The 21,531-nt window shown below is 57.7% G+C and overlaps 1 protein-coding gene across 12 annotated transcripts in view; it reads right to left on the minus strand.

The window, feature by feature from the left end:
* The window catches only part of HSPG2 (heparan sulfate proteoglycan 2), a 100,881-nt gene that overhangs the window by 51,344 nt on the left and 28,006 nt on the right, over nt 1-21,531 (minus strand). For 9 of the 12 annotated variants that reach the window (XM_081817673.1, XM_081817672.1, XM_081817671.1 and 6 more), the window contains exons 2-14: nt 15,158-15,293; nt 14,560-14,604; nt 7,675-7,784; nt 7,514-7,572; nt 7,072-7,232; nt 5,924-5,974; nt 5,405-5,533; nt 4,892-5,146; nt 4,677-4,796; nt 2,540-2,671; nt 2,243-2,387; nt 1,997-2,148; nt 1,755-1,901 (exon numbers count right to left, since the gene is read on the minus strand). In XM_081817673.1, coding sequence (XP_081673799.1) covers nt 1,755-1,901; nt 1,997-2,148; nt 2,243-2,387; nt 2,540-2,671; nt 4,677-4,796; nt 4,892-5,146; nt 5,405-5,533; nt 5,924-5,974; nt 7,072-7,232; nt 7,514-7,572; nt 7,675-7,784; nt 14,560-14,604; nt 15,158-15,293 — 1,642 coding nt within the window. The remainder of the gene's footprint in view (nt 1-1,754; nt 1,902-1,996; nt 2,149-2,242; nt 2,388-2,539; nt 2,672-4,676; nt 4,797-4,891; nt 5,147-5,404; nt 5,534-5,923; nt 5,975-7,071; nt 7,233-7,513; nt 7,573-7,674; nt 7,785-14,559; nt 14,605-15,157; nt 15,294-21,531) is intronic. The other 3 variants (XM_081817677.1, XM_081817676.1, XM_081817674.1) reach the window with 1 other exon arrangement.

Consider the following 21,531-nt stretch of genomic DNA (forward strand, 5'->3'; position numbering starts at 1 on the left):
ACACACACATACACACACACACACACACACGGAGAAATTCTCTCTGCAGCATGCTTCCAGATCTCTAGGGCAGCACTAACCATCCAAGAAAATGTCTGTGAGGATGGACATGTCCTATACTTGTACTCTCCAATATGGTAGCCACTAGCCATGTGTGGCTACTGGGTGCTCAAAATGTGGCTGAGAAAGGGAATTAAATATGTTTTTTTAAGATTTATTAATTTGAGAGAGAGAGAGAGAGGGAAAGCCCGCGTGCACGGTGGGGAGGGGCAGAGGCAGAGGGAGGGAGAGAGAGAGAATCTAAGCAGACTCCCTGCTGGGCATGGAGCCCAACTCGGTGCTCCATCTCACAACCCTGAGATCATGACCTGAGCCAAAACTAAGAGGCGGACACTTCGACTGAGCCGCCCAGGCGCCCCGAGTTGATCAATTTTAATGTTAATAGCCACATGCTATGAACAGCTCTAAGGCGTGGGAGGCTCATTACCTCCAAAAGCAGTCCCTCCCAACCCTGGACACGTTTGACTCTTAGAAATTCCTTCCTTGTGCTACGACTACCTCTGTGTGTGAGCCCCCTTCCTCATAAATGTAAGCCCTGTAACCATGGAGGAGTCCACACCTTCATCCGCAGGATGACCATACAGAGCCCCGAAGACCAGGCCACGCTCCCCCATGCTTGCCTTCCTCCTTCCCTTGCAGGGATGTTTTCGGGTCCCCCACATCCTAATCACCATCCACGCACAGGCCACCTGCTCAGCCTGGAAGCCCGCCTACCCTGACCATTCTGACTCTGATCAGACAGGCCTAGGGTCCAGCTCTAAACACCCTCTCAACAGCTGTGTCAGCCTAGGGAAGGAAGCCCCACAGCCTCTCAGAGGACCTCAGAGTCCTCATCTGAAAAGAGTAAAAATGGCCCTGACCCTGCAAGGACGACCGGCTGTCCCATGACTGTGTGTCGGGCCGCAGCACCAGCCGAGTGCTTACTGTGGAGGCAGCTAAGTCCCCTCCTGGCATTGAATCCCTTGTGATGCAGAAACTGAGATAGGGTGCAGCTTGATGTGGGGCAGTAAATGGGGGCTGGGGCTTGAACCCAGGTCCATGTGATGTCTGGGCCCTTGCCGTTCTGCCTCTCAGAGCCAGAGACGATGGAGTCCAGCTGCCTGCCTTTAGGTTTGGGAAAACAGGCCTGGAGAAGCCAAGGGTCATACAGACAGTAACGGATGTAGCTGGAGGTCAGCCCCAGGCTGAGAAGATGCCAAAGGCTGGCTCTCAGGACACTAGCATCTCTCAGTCTCTCAGGATGAGGATGTTGCGGATGATGACAAGGACATCAGGGAGTACCTACTGGGCACTTAGCACGGACTGAGCATTATTCTGAGTGGCTTATATATGTTAACCTGTTAACTCCTTCCAACAATGTGGGAGGTAGTTCTTATTTTATCCCCATTTTGTAGAGGAGGGAATGGAGACACAAGACAGCCACTTGACCAAGGGCATAGGCAGTAAGGGAGCATCAGGATCCTCTTCATAACCCAAGCAGGCAGACATCGAGTGTGGACTTGGCTTTTCCTAAAATATCTGTTTCTCCTGAAGTGCTGTTCTCACAGGGCTCAGCCTTTCTTCAGCACCCTGTGCCCGTCCTTGGACCTGGCTCCATTCGCCGGCCCATGCTGCTCTTCCATCTGCCGTCTCTCTAGGCCCGCAGGAGCCCGGCGCCCCCCCCCACCTGCCCACCTGTCTGCCCACCAACGCACCCTTGAAGTCATCGGGCCGGTCAAAGTGCAGCCGGATCTGGTCTCGGAAGCGGCGGCTGCTCTGGCACACGCTGGTGACCCCAAAACAGAAGCAGGGCAGGCAGGAGGCGCTGTGTTCCAGGTAGAAGTGCCCATCGGGGCAGGGCCCTGCCGGGTGGCACGAGAGCGAGCTGCAGCCGGTCACCAGCAGACAGCCCTGGCTCTCCCACCGTGCCCAGGGCCCGCCTGCCCACCGGCCGTACCTCGCTTCGGAATGAGCTCCAGGACACCGTCAGGAATGCCGAACACCATGCCCCGCGCGTTCATGGCCTCACAGGTGTAGGCCCCCTGGTCTGCCTCCTTCACATCACGGATGGTCAGCGTGCCACGGCCTCCTTCGCTGGTCACGGTCACCCTGGCGGGCCCCGAGACACAGGTTGGGTCAGGCCAGGGCCACCGGCCCAGCGTCCCCCATATTCCCAGGCCCTTCCCCAGGCTCAGAACCGTACCTGGGATGAGAGGGGATGTGGCCCCAGTTAAGCCTCCAGTTGATGATGGGGGTGGGGACGCCAATGGCCACGCAGGTCAAGGTCACTGTCTGGCCCCGGGAAGCCTGGATGGACTCCTGGGGAGGAGTCACCACCTGGGGGGGCACTGGGGAGACCAGAGCAGGAGTGAGGGGTGTGAAGGGCAAAGGGAGGGGTTTGGGGAGGAGAGCAGGGCTGAGACTATGGGCAGGGCCACGGGAACCCACCCCAGGGCCCAGGGCCCACGGCTCGCGCCCCCCAACCCTGGCCCCTGCTCACTGCAGCCAAATTCATCACTGCGGTCGGGACAGTCGCTCTCCTCGTCACAGTGGAAGCTGGCCGGGATACACGTGTTCGTGGAGACACAGCGGAACTGCGTGGGCCCGCACACGTCCTCGGGATGCTTGGCAGCTGGGGGACAGAGCCAGGCGGTGTGGGCAGCAGGTACTGCCCTCAGGGAGGGTCACCCCCACTCCCTACCTACACCCAACAGTCGACCCTGCCCACCTTCCCCTGGTGTCCCCAGGGTCACTCTCTCTTCTCACCCACGTGTCACACAGCTGCCCTGATGAGACCCACACATTGTTGCCACAACATTGCCAGCTCTCCCCAGCCGGCCATCAAATGGCCATCACGTTACCCTGTCCCCACCCCTCGCGGCACCTGCACTCCCCAAAACAGAGATACACCTGGCACATCACAGTCACTCAGTTCCTTCCACACTCAGCCAGCCTCAGAAGCCCAAGCCCTCTGTCAAAAGCACAGGCAAAATGACTGGGATCCCTAGATGCCAGGTAATGCCTGGTGCCAGGTTCTCTAGCGGAAAGGCCTTGCAAGGGACCTGCCACAGCCCAAACCTCGCTGCTCTGTATCCCTCCGACTGGCCCAGGGCTGCCACCTGCGGACTGGCCAGCAGCCTAGGGTTGGCCTGGCACCAGGGCTGGGTCCCCAGCTGGGCACCTCTAGAAGACAGCGACCGACGTTCTTCCTCGGGGAGACTGACTTTGAGACAGACACACGGACAGGGACAGAGAAGGCAGAGTGGTGTAGGAGAGGAGACCACAGGGAAGGAAGTGAGAGGAGGCCAGGCAGCCCTCTACTGACCAGCCTGGGGCCTCCGTCCCCACACTCTAGGAGTTCCCAAGGCCACTCAGCTTTCACATTCTCGGTCCTGCGCTCTGCCAAAAAGGACTCGCGGTCTGCTTTGATTTTTCCCCAGCTGAGAAGGGCTTTTCAACAAAAGCCCTCAATTACTTCTTCCCGAGGGGCTGTCTCGTCAGGCAAGCTTAGAGCCACAGGAAGGACATCATAAAACTCTGTCAGTTTGCAGCACGCTGCTGCTTCTCTCTGGCACAGATGTGCGGCAGGGAAGGTGGAGGAAGGCAGGGAGGAACTGGACCGGTGGACAGAAGGAATATCAACATGCACCCAGGCATGTGACCCGGGATCACAGAGAAGTGGTTTGAAGATTATCCTCCATCTCAGACTAACAATCCCCAGGCTTCACCTACAGGGCAGGACACTCTAGATGCTCCCCAGTAGGGTGTCTGACTCTCTAGCCTCACCCATTTAACTGTCAGAATGCGCTTGACATTGACTGGAGGGATGGATGATGTCAGCTGGGTGGATGGGGTGGATAGACGGCTAGGAGAAAGGAAGGATGTTAGGTTGATGGGTGGACAGATGGATGAAGAGCTGTGTGGACAGACAGCGGATGGACGGAGAGCTGGGTGAATGAATGGATGGATGGACAGATATACCAATGGACGACGGAATGGGGAGATGAGGAAGAGCTGGCAGATGGATGTCCAAAAAACTCAGAACTAGCTTTATGTGAAGAGGCCCTACACCCGTCAGGGACAGGTTTTTTTTTTTTTTTAAAGATTTTATTTATTTCTTTGAGCGAGAGAGAATGAGAGAAAGCACATGAGAGGGGGGAGGGTCAGAGGGAGAAGCAGACTCCCCGCCAAGCAGGGAGCCCGATGCGGGACTCGATCCAGGGACTCCAGCATCATGACCTGAGCCGAAGGCAGTCGCTTAACCAACTGAGCCACCCAGGTGCCCAGGGACAGGTTTTGACTCCCACATACACCAACAGTCCCATCGTTAGGGGACACCGGGCTATCAAGCCCTCTCGGCCACTTGTCTGACCTTTACCCAAGCCTAAATAACACAGAGAAGATCTATGGTAACAAAGTACAGAAAAGAAACAAGGAGACATTAGCCACAGGCAGTCTGGCCACACGGATTCCTGCAAAGTTCATCTCAGAGCCAAGAGCCCTCACCACCGGGGGCAGAGAGAGAGGAACCTTCAGGTCTGTCCCCAGCGCTCGGCCAGGGAGAGCAGACGGTCTTACGGGCAGGGCTGGGGCAGGGGGCCTGGGCCGGGGCGGGCGGGGAGGGGCGGCACACTCACAGCAGTCGGCCTCGTCGGTGCGGTCCTCACAGTCAAAGTCCCCATCACAGTGCCACAGCTTGAGGGCGCAGTGCCCGTTCCCACAGGGGAACTCATTGGGCTCACAGGGCGGGGTGGGGCCTGGGGGACCAGGCCAGGTTCACCCAGAGGCCCTCCCCCGGCCACACCCCTGTCCCCCGCGCCTCCCCTCCCACCTCCACCCTGCCGGGCCTCACCGCAGTCCAGCTCATCGCTGCCATCCTTGCAGTCCTCTTGCCCGTCACAGATGTAGTCTTTGGGGATGCAGTGTCCGCTGTGGCAGGTGGCCTCGTGAGGCCCACAGGGCAGAGGCCGGCCTGGGCTGGGGGCCAGAAGCTGGGGGGTGGGCATGCCTGGGAGCTGCTGCGGGGTGGTCGCCTCCGGCTGGGGTGGTAAGGGTGGTGTCTCCACCAGAGCGGGGGGTATGGAGCTGAGCTCTGGGACCGGCTCCTCTGTGGACAGAGCCCTCCTGGTGTTGGCACAGGGTGGCGGCGTGTGGCTCCTCACCCCTCGCCCCCACGCTCTGCCGGCCCTCCCTGTACCTCCCTGCCACACAGGCTGCCCCCGCCCTTCCCGTATCCCTGCCCACGTCCCTCAGAGCCCCCCGCCGGCACCAAACCCTCACAGCTCCCAGTGGACTTGGGGGCCCAGGTGCGCCCTGGCCCTGCCTGGTGTCTGCAGGTCACTTGTGGCCCCGGATGGCCCCTCACCACAATTGAGCTCATCAGACATGTCCCTGCAGTCAGGCCTCCGGTCACAGCGATACTCCAGGGCTATGCACTCGTTGTGGCTGTGGCAGGCAAACTCGGCCTCGGTGCAGACTCTCGAGACCTGGGGCACTGTGGGGGCAGAAGGGGGTCAGAGGGGCAGGGGCAGGGGGGCGGGGTGGAGTATGTGGGCAGCACAGGCACTGCGTGGCTGGGAGCAGGCTTTGGTGCCCTGTGTCTGGCTACTTGGTTTCTGGCAGACTCAGCGAGGCAGAGGAAACGGGGCATGGGCCGTGTGGCAGTGGCCTCAGCCATCCCTTCCAGAAACCCCACACACAGTTAACAAGCCACACGCATGCAACCACCACATCACACACATGCAGGCCGCAAGCTGGCCCAGGGAGGGCGAGGGGAGAGGCAGAAGGGGCGGCTTGTGGGCTCTGCCCAGCCATCTCGCCCTCATCCTTCCTTCCCCTCCATCCAGGAACTCGTTCAAGTACCCGGCTGGGCCTACACTCTCACCTGGTGTCACTGCGGCCGCCACGGCGGCCGGAGGGGGCGGGGGTGTCTGTGCTGGAAAGGAAGGTGTGATCAGCAAGGCCCCTCTGGGGCTTGGGAGCCGTGGGCTGCGGGGCTGAGCCAGGCCCATCCTACCATCCCTAGCCAGGGAGGCTCCCTAAAAAGTGGGGAGAAGAGGGCTGGGCACCCAGCGATCTTCAGATCTGGGGCTGGGGAATGCCAAGAGGGCACCCTTGATCTTTAGGTGCATTCATTGGGGTTTTATGTGCAGAATGAGAGAGGTGATGGTTTCACTGTTTTTTTTCTAACTGGGCTACACCACAGTAGGGCGAGAGTGTGTTCAGTGCTGGGTTCCCCTGAGTCAGGGATGGTGATATGTTGGAGCTTTCCTGGGGGAGAGACAGGGATGGAGTCGGAGCCGAGAAGCAGAGCCTGTGGGGAATGAATGGGGCCTGCCTGGCCTTGGAGTCAAAGCAGAAGACAGGGTGCCGTGCAAAGAAACCCGGGCTGACCGAGAGCGAAGGCCAGGCCTTTGTATCTGATAGCTGTGTGACTGGAGGCCGGTTTCTTGACCTCTCTGAGCCTCAGTTTCTCATCTTCTCATCTCCTCTCATCAAGACTGGTACAGACATGGGCTTTGGTGTCAGTTCTGGCTGCCTATGTGAATTGGGACAAGCCACGTGTCCTTTCTGGGCCTCAGTCCCCCAATCTCTAAAACAGGAGGAATAGCTACTTCATAGGAATGATGAAGGCTGAATGGGAGGCTGGATATAAGGGCCTTCCGGAGTGCCTAGCATATAGTCAGCATTCAATAAACATTTGTTGGTTATTATTAAATGCAAAAGTGTTTGGATCTGAAAGTACTGTATGCAGAAGGGAATTATCACCTACCGTCAGCATATAGAGGTCTCGAGAGAGGCGGGGAGAGCAGAAATTGGGTCTAATTGGACACATGTTTGAGGTAACAGATTACACTCAAGCCAAGACAGGGCTGCATAGAGATTGATGGAGCAGACTCACGGGGTAGTGAGCTCCCTGTCCCTAGTGGTGTACACGCCCCACGCTAGAAGAGCCCATGGTGGGGACCCTGGAAGGGGACCCACATGAGTCTGAGAAATGAGGAAGTGCCGCAGGTCCCAGGATGGGCTTACCTGTACCCAGGCGACGGAACTGGAAGCCCTGGGGAGAGGTGATGTAGGAGGCAACGGAGCCGCTAGAAATGACCTTGCTCAGCACCTCTTGAATCTGAGCCCCGTCCGCATTCCCTTCCGAGCCCACGTCCAGCTCCACAAAGACCCACCCGTCCAGCTCCCTGGGGATGGGGCAGGGGGGCAGGGGAGCAGGGTGAGGTCGATGCCTGCAGCCTCAGCTCCTCCCTCGGGCCCCCTGCCTGAAGCTCAGGCCTGATCTCCTCTTTCCCTGTTCCTGGACAATCCGGACCCGAGTGGGGCAATTTAAAGTCTAAACTGTCTCCCCAAATTTGTGAACTTCCACCAACAGAGATCCACTCCATTTGGGTTCTCTTACTTCCCCTCCTTGTCACCCCCCTCCCCGCCACCCGTCCCTCACCGGCCCCCAGGGGACCCTTCTCACTTGATGAACACCACACTGACAACCTGGTCTCCAGGAATCTTCAAGTACTCTGACTCGAGCTGGTGAGTGACACAGCACCGTCAGCCTCCAGATACCTTCCCTCATCCCCGTCCCGCCCCCCATACTCGGGGAGCTCCCGAGCCCCTTCCCCTTCACCTCACCGTGTCTACCACCGCCTCGGACACCTCCCGGAACTCCTCGGAGCCTGCATCCTCCAGCTGAGGGCTGTAGTGGATGGAGCGGGTGAAGTTTACCAGGGCCCGGAAATAAACTGCAGAGAGGAGTGAGGTGTCAACGTGAGGGGCCCGGCCTGGTAGGCGGTGGCCTCAGGCAGCTGGGTCAGTGGGAAGAAATTCAGGGATGATCTCTAGCGGCCTCCTGCCCAGGCTGACACCTGTGTGCCCACAGCCATGCCCAGCACTGCCCGTAGTTGCAGTGGCCCTGGCAGGCCTGCCCAGGGTCAAAGCCGAGCCCCCACCCTCCAGTGAGGGGCTTCAACCATCAGGGATGTAGCCTGACCCGGAAGCTAAGCGATGGTGCAGAAGAGGCCCCCCCCACCCCCGCGGTGGCCCAGAGGAAGTTGGACAAGAAGAGCTGGCTTCCAGAAGAGGCTGGTACAGGGATAAGCCATGGATGACCTAGAAATGCTTCCCCACTCTTCCCTGGCTGGTTCTAGTTATCCCTCAGGGCTCCACTCAGCCATCACCTCCTCCAAGAAGACCACCTGACCTGCCCTCCTTCCTCAACCCTTGCTGGGTTAGAGACCCCTCCTCTGGATCCGCCAGCCCCTGGGGTCCCCCCATCAGAGCAGCTTCCACTCTGCACCGCATAGATCCTGCCCGGTTACACACAGACTGTAGGGTATCATGGTGAAAACCATGGCTTCTGAGGTCAGCTACACCGCAGGCATTGACTTCACCTCTCCCAGCTTCTGTTTCCACCTCGGTCTAACGAGGATATTAATTACATTGACCACACTGGGAGCTGGAGGGAATAAATGACATCATGCTTGCACACACCATCTCCCCAGGCACTTAGATGTGGCACCTGGCACAGGGCAAGTGCTAGAAATCAGGAGCTGGTGTCCCCTTTCTCTCCCGCCGGACGGTGAACCTGAAGAGGAGAGCAACCCCGGATCTCATTCACCCCTGCATCCCCAGAGCCAGTGTAGTGCTTGGCACATGGCTGGTGCCCAAGAAGTGATGGCTGAATAAATTCATAGCAGACTGGTGGGGGCATACACATACAACTGCTTCCTAAGCACCTACTACATATATGTGATATGTATAACATTTTGTGGTGGTTGTTTTTTATTTTTTTTTAAGATTTTATTTATTTATATGACAGAGACATAGTGAGAGAGGGAACACAAGCAGGGGGAGTGGGAGAGGGAGAAGCAGGCTTCCCGCTGAGCAGGGAACCGGACGTGGGGCTCGATCCCAGGACCCTGGGATCATGACCTGAGCCGAAGGCAGAGGCTTAACGACTGAGCCACCCAGGTGCCCCGGTTGTTGTTTTTTTAAAGATTTATTTATTTATTTATTTATTTGAGAGAGAGGGAAAGCACAGAGGGAGAGGGAGAGGGAGAAGCAGACTCCCTGCGGAGCAGAGAGCCTGATGTGGGACTCGATCCCAGGACCTCGAGATCATGACCTGAGCCGAAGGCAGACGCTTAACCGACTGAGCCACCCAGGAGTCCCTGTATAATGTTTTATACACATTAAACATAGTGTTCATGAGTTCATGTAGCAGTTAAAAATACGAGTTAACAGCCATCAGAAAGGATGAATACCCAACTTTTACATCAACATGAATGGGACTGGAGGAGATTATGCTAAGTGAAATAAATCAAGCAGAGAAAGTCAATTATCATATGGTTTCACTTATTTGTGGAACATAAGGAATAGCATGGAGGACATTAGAAGAATGAAGGGAAAAATGGGGGGGGTGGAATTGGAGGGAGAGATGAACCATGAGAGACTATGGACTCTGAGAAACAAACAAGGTTTTGCGGGGGGGAGATTGGTTAGCCCGGTGATGGGTATTAAGGAGGGCACGTACTGCGTGGAGCACTGGGTGTTATATGAAAACAATGGATCGTGGATCACCACATCAAAAACCAATGATGTAGGGGTGCCTGGGTGGCTCAGTCATTAAGCGTCTGCCTTCGGCTCAGGTCATGATCCCAGGGTCCTGGGATCGAGCCCCGCATTGGGCTCCTTGCTCCGCGGGAAGCCTGCTTCTCCCTCTCCCCTTCCCCCGGCTTGTGTTCCCTCTCTCACTGTCTCTCTGTCAGATAAATAAATAAAATCTTTAAAAAAAACCCAAAAAACCAATGATGTATGGTGACTAACATAACATAATAAAATTAAAAAGAAAATACGAGTTAATATGAGCTGCGAATGAGTCACACACATACATACGCACGTGCAAGCACACACACACGGTGCTTAGAACAGAGCCCGGCACGTAGTAGATGCTGAATCAGTCTGTATTGTATGCTTACAGTACACATAGACCAGCGTGTACACACACACACACACACACACACACACACAGTTTCTTGAGCCCCTACTATGTACAAGATTTTTTAGGCATTAAATCTTATAACATTCACGAATTTAGGTGTTAATTATAAATGCCAAGTTAATGAGTTATAAGTGTTTAAATATGTATAAGTGCTTAGGACAGACCCTGGCACATAGTAGGTGCCATAGAATGTGAGCTCTTCCTATATGAGAGGCCGTGTAGCTTAATAAAAAAGCTTAGTTGGGGCGCCTGGGTGGCTCAGTTGGTTGGGCGACTGCCTTCAGCTCAGGTCATGATCCTGGAGTCCCGGGATCAAGTCCCGCATCGGGCTCCCTGCTCAGCAGGGAGTCTGCTTCTCCCTCTGACCCTCCTCCCTCTCATGCTGTCTCTCATTCTCTCTCGCAAATAAATAAAATCTTAAAAAAAATAAAAAAAAAATAAAAAAGCTTAGCTGCTGGAGCAAAATGGCCACTTATAGCCCTGTGACCTCGTGCAGCACACTTAACCACCGACGATGCGCCTCGGTGTCCTCGTGTGCAGAGTAGGGTTAACAGTAGCGCCCACCGCAGAGGGTTCTTATAAGGGTTAAGTTCAGAAACGTAAAGTACTTATAACAGCGCCAGGTGCGTACTAGGGGCTGCCTGGGTTAGCTGTAATCATCGTCTCTGGTCTTTACAACAAACCAGAGGGATGGATTTGGTTTTACCACCTTTCATCTGAGAGAGGCATTTATTCCTTGAACAAATCTATATTGAGGGCCTACTACGTGGTTGGTGGTGTTCTCAGGGCAGAGAGTCTGGCCGTCAACTCCACAAATGACCATTCCTGTCCCTACAGAGATCGCTTTCTAGTGGGAGGAGAAAGGAGACAAGAGCAAGAAATATATGGCCTCTGGGGAAAGAACCAGGGCTGGGGGAGAGGGTGTGCTGGGGTAGTAGGTTGCTACATTCCCAGGGTGGCCAGGGAAGGACCCTCCTCAAAGGGGATCCTTGAAGGGAGAGAGTGAGCCATGGAGAAGAATCTGGGAGAAGAGCATTCTGGGCAGTGGGAAGAGCAGCTGCAAAGTCCTGGAGGAGGAAGTGGGCTCAGAGAGGTGACCAGTGACAGGGCGAGGCTGGTAGGGCAGGGAGCGGGATCAGCTGGGCCCAACTACAAGGCCCGTCCCCCTGCCGCTTCACTTGGTCAGGCCCACAGGGGCACACGCCCCCGAGCAAGGACCCCCTCCGTCTGTGGCCTGGGCTAAGCAAGCCCTGGGGTGTTGGGATGGGGCAGGAGTGGACTCCTACACGGAGAGAGGGTGCTTGTGACAGCGCCCCTGTCGACTCTGAAACGCAGGGACCGCGCTGGGTTGGGCTCCCAGGGGTCGGGTGGGTGGCGCTCTGCGGGCCGGAGCGTGGAGGCCGTGAGCTCGGCCACAGAGGCCCCTTGTGAGCAGGCACAGAGGCCCATTGAGAGTCCCCCACCCCAGCCCCTGGCCTCAGCCCCATGGCCCAGTGCGGGCGAGGAGGCCGGGGCCTCTGCCCAGGAATGTGCCCCCTCCTGGGGGAGGGGGCCGGGGCTCCACAAAGCCCCTTTTTCCTAGGCCCTGGGAAGGGCTCGGACCCTCCAGGCTGACCCCACCCCTGCCTCCTCCCAGACCAGGGGTAGGTCAGGGCGAGTAACCTCCCTCTTCCATCCTGACCTGCCTCCCCGCGGCCAGTACCTGAGGGTTGGGGCATAAGTTAAAGCCCTGTCTGTTCCAGAAACCAGCCCCCAGAGCTGAGGGTGTTGTAAGAGAGTGAAGCTGCCTGAGGTGGGTGTGCTCTCTGGGTGCCTACCCTGGCCAGCGCTCTCCCTCCTGGCCCTCATCTTGACCCTATCCAGACAGCTCACTTGGAGCCAAAGGCTGGAGGGGCAGGAGGCCGGGAGCTGCTTGCACCCAGGTGGGGGTGGGGAATACGCTCGTGACCACCCCCTGCCCCGAAGCAGACTATCCCACCAACTCCCTGCTGAGGAACTCCTCCGCCACACATCCAGACCCTGGAGCCCCAGCCCCAGGAGGCCCTGGGTCCCTTGGGTGGGCCCAGCAACAGCCAGTCTTGAGGTGGGTACAAGTTGCCTGCAGCCCCTAGGGCCTTGTTCTCCGAGGGGTTGCTGCACTCATATCTGCCCAAGCAGCGCCCGGGGTGGGGGAACGCCAGGGGCCCCCGCCCACTGTGTTTAGATGGGGCCTAGCTATGTCCTGGGCAGGGGCCGGCCAGCCCCCAGACCCAAAAAGAAAGTGCCTTGGAGCCTTGTGTATGACAAAGTAGAGGCTGAGGAGGAAGGGGAGAGGGAGAAAGGACAAGGCAGGGAGGTGGGGGAGAGGGAATGGGGAGGGAGGCAGAGAGAGCCCCCAGGCCGCCTGGCCTCACTTACTGGGAGGACACGCCTCACCAGCCACAGGAGGGCAGCCTGCGGCCTGCAGAGTAGAGCCGCAGAGAGAGTGGCCAGGACGGACAGCAAGTGAGGTAGAGGGGACCAGAGAGAGAGATGGAGATGTGAAGAGACAGAAACAGACAAACAGGAGGAAATGACAGAGGCAAGCGGGAGAAGAATGAGAGCAAGGTTCGAGACACAGGAGGAAGGGAGAGAGGGAAAGAAAGAGACGGTGAAAGACACAGAAGGAGACAGAAGGATGACGCACAGATGAGACAAAGAGGAGGAGACAGCCCAAGGCAGGGGAGGAAGGGAGGAAGAGACAGAGACGGGTGTCAGAGCAGGCCAGACAGGTGAGAGATGGGAAGAAACTGGGGGAGGGGAGGTGGGTGGGGGACCCAGAGATGGAGAGTCAGAGCCAGGGGCTGTCTGCCAGGTTGGGGTACCAGCACACAGAAGGTGGGGGTCGTGGGACCGGGAAGGGGCAGAGGCTGCGGAACCCACAGCCCTGCCTGAGGGGAGGGCGGCATCATTTCAGGGGCTAGGCTCCAGGGTGGGGGGCTGGGCCAGAGCCCAGGCAAGGGGCATGGCCGGCGTGGCCCCATCTTGGTCAGGATGGCCCTTGCTTCCCAGCATGGGGTGGGCACTGCTCTCGGGCAAGGAGACCCTGGGAATGAGAGACACACTTGCTGCCTCCAGGCCTCAGACTCAGCCCAGCTGCCTGGACCTGCCCCAAGGGCAGAGGGCTGGTGCCAGGGCCGGGCCTGGAGGGTCTGAGGCCCTGTGTCTTCCCACGGATAGGCCCCACTCACAAGCGCAGGCCTCTGCCCTCCTAGCAGGCCCTGCCCAGCTGCTGCTCCCCATTCCCCGCCCCTTCCCCCACCTCTGACCCCTCCTGCCCTCACAGCTGCATCTCACGGGGAGGTGGGCTGGCAAGGGCCCCTCAGAGAGGGCAGAGCTGCTGCGGTCGACAGCCCCGGGGGGAGGGGCCACAGACGTTTCCAAATGGACAGTAGGGACAGGACCAGGGCCTCAGCAGACAGGCCTGGCTTAGCAAGAGGCAGCTCCCAGGCGTCCCGCAGGCCTGGAAAGACCTACATGGGGAAAAGCTTCAGGCAGGATCTGAGTCCCAGGGGCTGGGAGGTCACAGTCAGGACCGGGACATGTAGGGGCCAACCCTCCTGTCTGCACTTGCCCAGGTAGGACACCACCCTCTGGCATGCGGATGCCCCCGATGCACCACTCAAAGGGAGGTGACCCCATCCCTGGAGAGGTGCAGGCCCACCACAGTGGGAGGCACTGGATGCAGTGTGGCCGCCCAGTCATCCGCCTGAGCTGAGCTCCACCCTTGGCCCTGACCACAGAGTGCTCAGCGCTGGCTTCCAGAGGAAGCAGCAGGAACCACACAGAGCTGCTGGGCTTTGTTACCCGGTAGTTCCGTCTCTACCCAGAATCCTGGGGTGGGAAGAAGCAGGGACTCTGAGGTCCAGCGCTGGCCTGGCCCCAGCTCCATTGTGCACTGAGTGCTGGCAGCCTGAGCAGCTGATGGAGGCCTGATTCTCTTCTCTCCACAAAGCCCAGCCCTCTTCTCCAACCCAGGAACCCCTGGCTTCCCAGCAGGTGACCCAAAGTAAATGCAGGGTCCCTCCCGGGTCCAGGGTGAGGCTATTTCCACCCCCTGCCCGCTCAGTTGGCCTGCCCAAATGTCCTATGCCAGAGAGCACCCCTACCTGGCTACCCCTGCCTGGGGTCCCCGGCTCTGCACCCCCAAAAAGGGATCTAGGGAAGGACTCCACAGTGGAGCTGGCAGATGAGAATTTTGCTTTGAATGCTGAGTGTCTGGCTTTCAGTACCTATTACAAGTGGGCACTTTCTGCCTGCAGCCCTAAGCCTCATCCCTGGGGCATAGACAGCCACAGAGCCCAGCCATCCCCTACCTCGCAGGGACCTGCCAATCAGGCCACATGACTGTCACTCGGCAAGCATGAGACCATCCACATGGCAGGCCCATGGAGCCCTTGAGGCCCTCAGCCCCCGAGATGGGACCTCTGTGGTGGGGAAAACCTGCCCTGGGACTTCTGCAAGGGGGCAGGAGGGGACCTCTGCCCTCAGCAACTTACCCATCTGAAAGTCCCCGCTGCCCAGGTCCCCGCTCCCCAGGCCATCTGCAAGCAGAAGAGAGATGTATTGTTGAGTATTTGTTGAGTACCTACTGGGTGTCGGGCGCAGTTCGGGGCACCTGGCACATAGTGGGCCAGGTCACGAAAGCCGAGAACTGTCGCCTCTTCCCCATGCCTAGGGAGGCTGGCCGGGAAAAGTCCACTCAGAAGCCTCCATCAGAGAGGGTGCGGACCAAGGCCGCACACTCTGGGGACTTGACTGTCTGCCCATGCTGGTGGGAGGGGCCCGGTCACACTGGCCGCCAGGTGAGGCCAGGAGTGGGTGCAGAAAGGGGTGGTAACTGTCCTCTACCATGCCTTGTCCACCACCTCCCTGTCGGTCCTCATCACCCTGTGCTGTGCCGAGCAGCCACCATCCCAGGGTCACACAGGTTGTAAGCGGAGCATCTGGGGGTCACTGGGACCAGGGCTTAGGATGCCCATCTCTGGAGGCACCCCCTTGGGCCAGCTTCCGGGGGCCTCTTTAAGGACCAGTGGGAAGAACCCCACCTCCACCCCCTTACCTCTTCCACTCCCTGCACCAGAACCCTCTGCTCACCTCCAGAGGCCTCGTCAGCCAGCAAGTCCTCGTCGTCAGAGAGGTCTGAGTACCTCCAGCCAGCCCGGCCCACTGTGACTGTCTCGGCATCCTCGGGCAGAGACAAGCCATCATACGCTTGCAGCCCGTGGACCACCTGTGGAAGATCACACAGCCAAAGGTCACCTTCTCCAGCCCCCGCCAAGCCCAGGACCCCAACCCCTCACTTCAAGGGGGACCCAGAGTGCCCCCCCACAAAGCCCCGGAGTGCTTAAGTCAGACGTGGTTTGGCTAAGAGAGTCAGGCTGGGGCTGAACTGCTATTTTTGACTCTGTTTTCCCAAAGCCCCATTTGCCCCGGGAGGCCTCAGAGCCCAACCCTGCAAATTCACTGAGTCTGAATGAACCCTCAAAGAACCAGACAGTAAAATTAAAATCACTTTGGTAAGTGACGACTGACTCGTTTTTCTTCGGGGAAGGCAAGGGTCATCCAGGACATGAGGTGGTAGACAGGGGGCCACGGGCAGGTAAAAGGTGACCTGGGCCAGCAAAGAAGGATGACCAGGGTCAGGATGGATAGGGGACAGAGACAGAAATCAAGGGTGAGTCCACCGAAGCTGCTATCTCTAATGACAGCTTCCCACCAGGCCATCTTGGCCCCCTCTTTCGGCCTCAGTCCTTGGCCTCCAAAGCTCCAAGCCACAGGAAACACATTCCAGCCATGTTGGACAACTCGCTCCGGCGCTCGTGGCCACACTGACAAGCTCATCTGTGCACCCAGCCGCGGGGGTGGGGCCCAGCAGCTGGACAGGCGTGGTGTCAACTCTGTGTGACCTCAGGCTGATGCTGAGCCTAGCACAAGTTCTACTCCAGGCTCCTGTGCCACAGAGGGCCTGCTGAGACCCCGCGCCCCACAGGCCAGAGCAGAGGGGCCCCCAGCGGCCCTCACACCTGCCTTTCTCAGGTCGGGGTAGGGGCAGTGAACACCTCTTGCCCCTCAGACAAGATCAAGATGTTTCCAAAGGAGTTTTATCAGATAACGTGGAGGAAAACACAAGCCCGGGGGAGCCCAAGAGAACCCCAGAGCCCCCCAGCACCAGCGTGCATGGATGTGCCGTGGCCCCGTAATGCACATCCAGTCCCAGATAACCTGGCGCGAGTGTCTCAGGCCCTGCCCTGGCCTTGGCCCTCCCTGGGGAGCCCAGCCCAGCCAGAAGGAAATGGTCTCACTTTTGAAAACCAGACCCAGCCCTCACTGGCTAGACAAGGTGATGGCAGCAGGAAAGAGGCCCAAGGAGGAGAAGAAAAACAATGAGTCTGCCAGTCTCTCTCTTTCCCTTCACCCGCCCTCCCCACCCCCCCACAACTTCGCCCAGCCCACGTCCCTGCAGCCTCTGGCCTTTTCTCGCGCTAGTCCCTCCGCGGAATGCCCTTCCTCCCTTTGTTTATCTGGCTAACTAAGTCACCCTCCAAAATTCAGCTAACCGTCACCTCCTCTAACGGCTCGGTAAGAAAAAGGAAAGAATTATTGACATTCACAGCAACACGGCTGAAGCTCAATCACACGTGATGAGTGAAGGACACCGGACACAGAAGGCGACATACTGTGTGACCTCACTGAGATGCAACTCTAGGGGGGAAAGGTCTAACCTCAGTGACAGAAATGTCGCTAGTTGGCTGGGACCAGGGGTGGGGCAGGCTGACCGGGCAGGGACACAAGGGAACCTTTTGGAGTGACAGTTCCCTGGCTATATACATCTCGTGATTGAACTGTACCCTTAAAATGGGTACATTTTTTTTTTTTAAGATTTTATTTATTTATTTGCGAGAGAGACAATGAGAGACAGAGAGCATGAGAGGGAGGAGGGTCAGAGGGAGAAGCAGACTCCCCGTCGAGCAGGGAGCCTGATGCGGGACTCGATCCCGGGACTCCAGGATCACGACCTGAGCCGAAGGCAGTTGCTTAACCAACTGAGCCATCCAGGTGCCCCCAAATGGGTACATTTTATTGTATGTAATTTGCACCTCAAGAAAGATGACTAAAAAGAAAAGTCTCAAATAAAATAAAATGAAATAAAAATTAAAAAAAGAAAGACAATCTCCTTTGGGAGACTTTGTCCTGACACTTGGCCTTCACAGTCCTCTCTGTGCCCAGGCTGGATTCTGGGCGCTCCTGGGCTCACACTCTAATCACCTGTATCTCCACTGGAATGGCAGCATCCTGAAGGAAGGGACCCCATGTTCAATAACTACTTGAATGAATGAATGAATGAATGAATGAATGAATGAATGGAGTGAATGGCAAAAATGTCATCACCTACTAATTCTAGCTGCTTGCTGAACCTGACTTGCTTTGGAGGTACCACCTGCCCCCAAGCGGTCTATATGCAATCTCCCTTCCTAGGCTGGCAGCAACTCGGGGACAAGGACTGGGTGCCATTTCATCACCTTTGTGTCTGCAGTGCTACCAAGCCTTGTGCAAGGTCTGCATTGCTCACGACTTACCCCCTGCCATGGCCTAAAGCCCCTTCCCCTCCAAGGCAGGGGCAAACCCCTCCTCCTGTTCCTTTTCCTTCCCCACCCTCTCTCTGGACAAATGCCCATCCCCCTCCTAGGTGACCAGTGGACTTCTGGGCCATGCCCACAGGGTCTGTACCCAGGAATGAACTATAGAACCTTTAGGAGCTGGTGAGAAATAGATTCCGGGGCCCCTTCTCATCCAGGTGGGAGGAATGGAGTGGCGTGTACGCAGAGAACTCTAACTCACTGGCTAAGAACCACAAGATCAATCCCCATGAGGGGTTCTCCCTCCTTCCCCTGGCTGCAGGTAGAGGGCAATATTCCCACTGTGGGGGAGGGGGGCTTCAGAGCAGGCCCTGACTGGCCTAAGGGAAGTATGAGGCTAAGACTGGCATGGGGCACAGACACTGGGCAGAAGAGGTTAGAGTGGCAGGCTTGGATCCTTCCCACCTGGGGAGGGCTCTCCCTCTTTGTCATTGTCACACACACTCTCCATGCAAGCCAGGCCATGGGGGACATGCATGGGGCACAGAGATGCCCAGCATCGCCTAGACACTGCTGTCTGGAAAGGAAAACTCTGGTGGTGAGCAAGGTCCAGAGCTTCTCCCAGGCCTGGAGCTGGGGTGTGGGGGTGGGGGGGTGGGCGGTGTTGGGACCGGACAGGAAATAGCAAAGTGAGATTCAACTTGGAAAAAATGTCAGGAACACACATCTGCAGTGAGAGGAGTGAGAGAATCCAGGGTATGTTGGGCCCGGATAGAAGACCTCTCACCCCAGGGACTCCAGGGAATGGGCCCTTCCACATGCCAGCCTGCCCTTGCTTGCAGCCCCCACCCCAGGGCCCAAGGCTCTGGGGTCTGATCAGGGCCTGTAGCGAGGGCCAACCCTGCAAGAGCAGAGACTTCATTTGTGAAAAGCTGAAGATCAAAACGTTCTAGCAGCTGTATTTCACATCTGGGAGGAGAGAAGAAGCCAGACCGGAAAGAGCCCAAAGGAGCCTGAGACTTGACCATAGAAGGGAACTTGGATTCAGATCTGGAAAGTCTGGGGTCTACTTGGGAACAGAAAGAGCTAACATTTATTGAGCACTTACTACACACCAGGCACTCCTTTAAGGATTTTTATAAATGTTAACCCAGGTTATAGGTGTTAAACAGCCCACTGTAGGGATGGGGACATGGAGCAGTCAGGTCATCTGCTTGAAGATCTAGCAGGTGGGCGAGAGCTGGGATTTGACCTCTGGTGGTTTGGTTCCAATGTTTAAGCTTTTGCCACTGAGCCGGAACTGACTGAGGTCACTGAGAGTCACTCCACAAAACCTTTCAGCCACAGTGCTGTTTCACAGTCTACAGATCATTTCCTCAATCTCAGTGTCATTGGACCTTGACAATGACCCCTGAGGTGGCTGAGCAGGTGTGAAAGGCCCCCTTTCACAGAGGAGGGAATAGCACTTTGCTTCCCCACGTAACTTGCCCAGGTGAGTGGCAGGCAGAGCCAGGACAGACCCAGGACCTCCGGGTTCTGCATCTGCTGACCAGGAAAGAGGCAGGGCTGAGGCTGGGCCTCCAGGCTGGCTTTGAGGCCTAAGCAGGGGGCAGGGCCAGGACGACCAGGGCTGGCCAGTTCCCATCCCCAACCCAACCGGCTCCCAGGATGGCCCACAGGTCGTCCTGGCCAGTTCCCATCCCCAACCCAACCGGCTCCCAGGATGGCCCACGGGTCATCCTGGCCAGTTCCCATCCCCAACCCAACCGGCTCCCAGGGTGGCCCACAGGACGCCTGAGCTGTCAGCCACCCAAGCCCATGCAATGTGTGCCTAACGTCCCAAGGAGGGCCATTGGTGGCTCCAAGGTCAAAGGCAGAAATAGAACCCAGGTTTCCTGCCCTGCAGCCCATCTCCGGCGATGAGAAAGCCCAGCTTCCTCCCAGAGGAACCCAGTACTCAGGCAGGCAATGGAGCCGGATGGCGGGGCCGGAGAGGAGGGGTCCAGAAGGCAGCCCTGGGCCAGAGAGGAAGGAGCCAAACAGAGAGGGGGATTTTCCAGACCTGGCAGGTTCCTGGTGGGGGAAGTGGAAGCAGCTGACTCATACAAGCCAAGGCCAAAGGACTGTTCTAGTGTGCTGGGAACAATTGCTTGGAGCAGGGGTGTGGGCACGGGGGCCCCCCACCAGTGGGGGGTGGGGGGCAGGGGGGGACCTAGACAGGAGGGACACCAGACAGGTGGGGAACTTCTGGGAGACAGCTCCGGGAGGCTGGGCTGTGTCCAGGCCTTCCTGGTGGGGATGAGGGTGCACATGAGTCTCCGGGTCCAAGTCCTACAGAGACCCTTTTGGGACAAGGGACAGAGGCTGGACCCTCCTCTCCTGGCCTGAGGATGTGGACAGATCTAAGGCTAGCTGGGAAGAACTCGGCATGGAGGAGAAAGGTGGAGCCATTAGAGAGGGGCACAGAAGGTAGAGAAGGTCTGGGGTGAGGGGGGAGGTGCTGTTACAGATACAGGATATGGGGTCTGGGGTTTTTAAGAGTTCTTAAGTGAGGGTTGTGGGCCTTGCAAAGGGTACGTGTGCAGATAAGAGTTTCTGGTGCTGCTAAAATCAAGGGAGGTGGCGGCCCAGGGAGGAGATGACAGGAGCGGGCCAACTCCATCGAGGGCTCTCCCTGGCCGGGCCCCATCCTCAGCACCGCATGGACCACCTCGATGAATCCTCGCAGCAACCGGGGCAGGGCCAGCACTGCTGGGCATTATCCCTTGTCTGTAGTAAGGGAAATCCAAAGAGCTCTGAAAACTCAGAGCGTTTACTTTTTTAAAAATGAGTTTGTAACAAGCTCGTTTGGTGCCAAGTCCTGACCTGAACTGACAGGAAGCTATTAACATCCTATTTACTCCACTCAGGGGTGAGGAGTTGTAGCTTTTGCCGCAGCAATATTACTGCGTTTCATTATGGGGCGTCGCCCCAGACTCCGCTGAGTGTTCTCACGTGTTCTACGTAACCTTTCTTCTATCTGGAAACTTCTGAATTCCAAAGCACCTCTGACTCCCAGGGTTTCAGATGCATCATCATTTCCATTTGGCAGATGAGCAAACGGAGGCTCACAGAGGATCACCGTGTAAATGAAATTGAAGGCAATGCAAGGCGCTCGGCTTGATGCCCTGCATACAGTAAGTGCTCAGTAAGTGTTAGAATTAGTACCATGCAGGGGGCACAGAGTAGAGGTGAGGGTGGGTATGGACAAGAGGTGATGCAAGGCAGTGCAGGGCATCGCTCAGGCCCGGGGTCGGCCTCCAGGTCTGCGGTGAAGGGAAGGGTCTGACTCTGCCGCCTAAGCTCTGGGCTGGCTGGCGGGGTGGCACCCAGGCCAGGGGGTGACGACACAGCTTGGGGCCGAAACTCAAGTTATCTGCCGGCTCTGAGGCGGATTCTGGCATGACAGGGGGACTTTGGGCTGCTCCAGAGACATTATTCACATTCGACTTGGGCAGCCTGCCCATCGCCCCCTCCCCATGGCCCAGGCCTGGGCTCAGCCCACTACTACCCCCGCAGCTGGGCGGGAAGGTCTGAGCACCGCAGTCCCCAGGGGGGCTGCAGCTGCCTGCCCAGGGCAAGGCTCCAGGCATCTGGGCTGGAGTGAGCTCACCCCGTCGAAATCCAGAGACTGTGCGGGGGCGGGGGACAAGCAAGCCCCTGCCTGCCCACCTGCCAACACAGGCTCTGCCTCAGTGTCCCTTCCCCCCATCCAGGGCCCCCGGATCTTCAGGGAAGGACACACACCTGGAGAAGCTCCCCCTCCCCTCTGCCACGATCCAGGCTCCCAGATCACCCCACAAGTGCTCCCTGGCTCTGTGACAGCCCCGGCCCCAGATACAGGGTCAAGGT

This window comes from Leptonychotes weddellii, chromosome 4, assembly GCF_054177405.1.
Source record: "Leptonychotes weddellii isolate Sample4059 chromosome 4, ASM5417740v2, whole genome shotgun sequence".
Taxonomy (NCBI): Eukaryota; Metazoa; Chordata; class Mammalia; order Carnivora; family Phocidae; genus Leptonychotes; species Leptonychotes weddellii.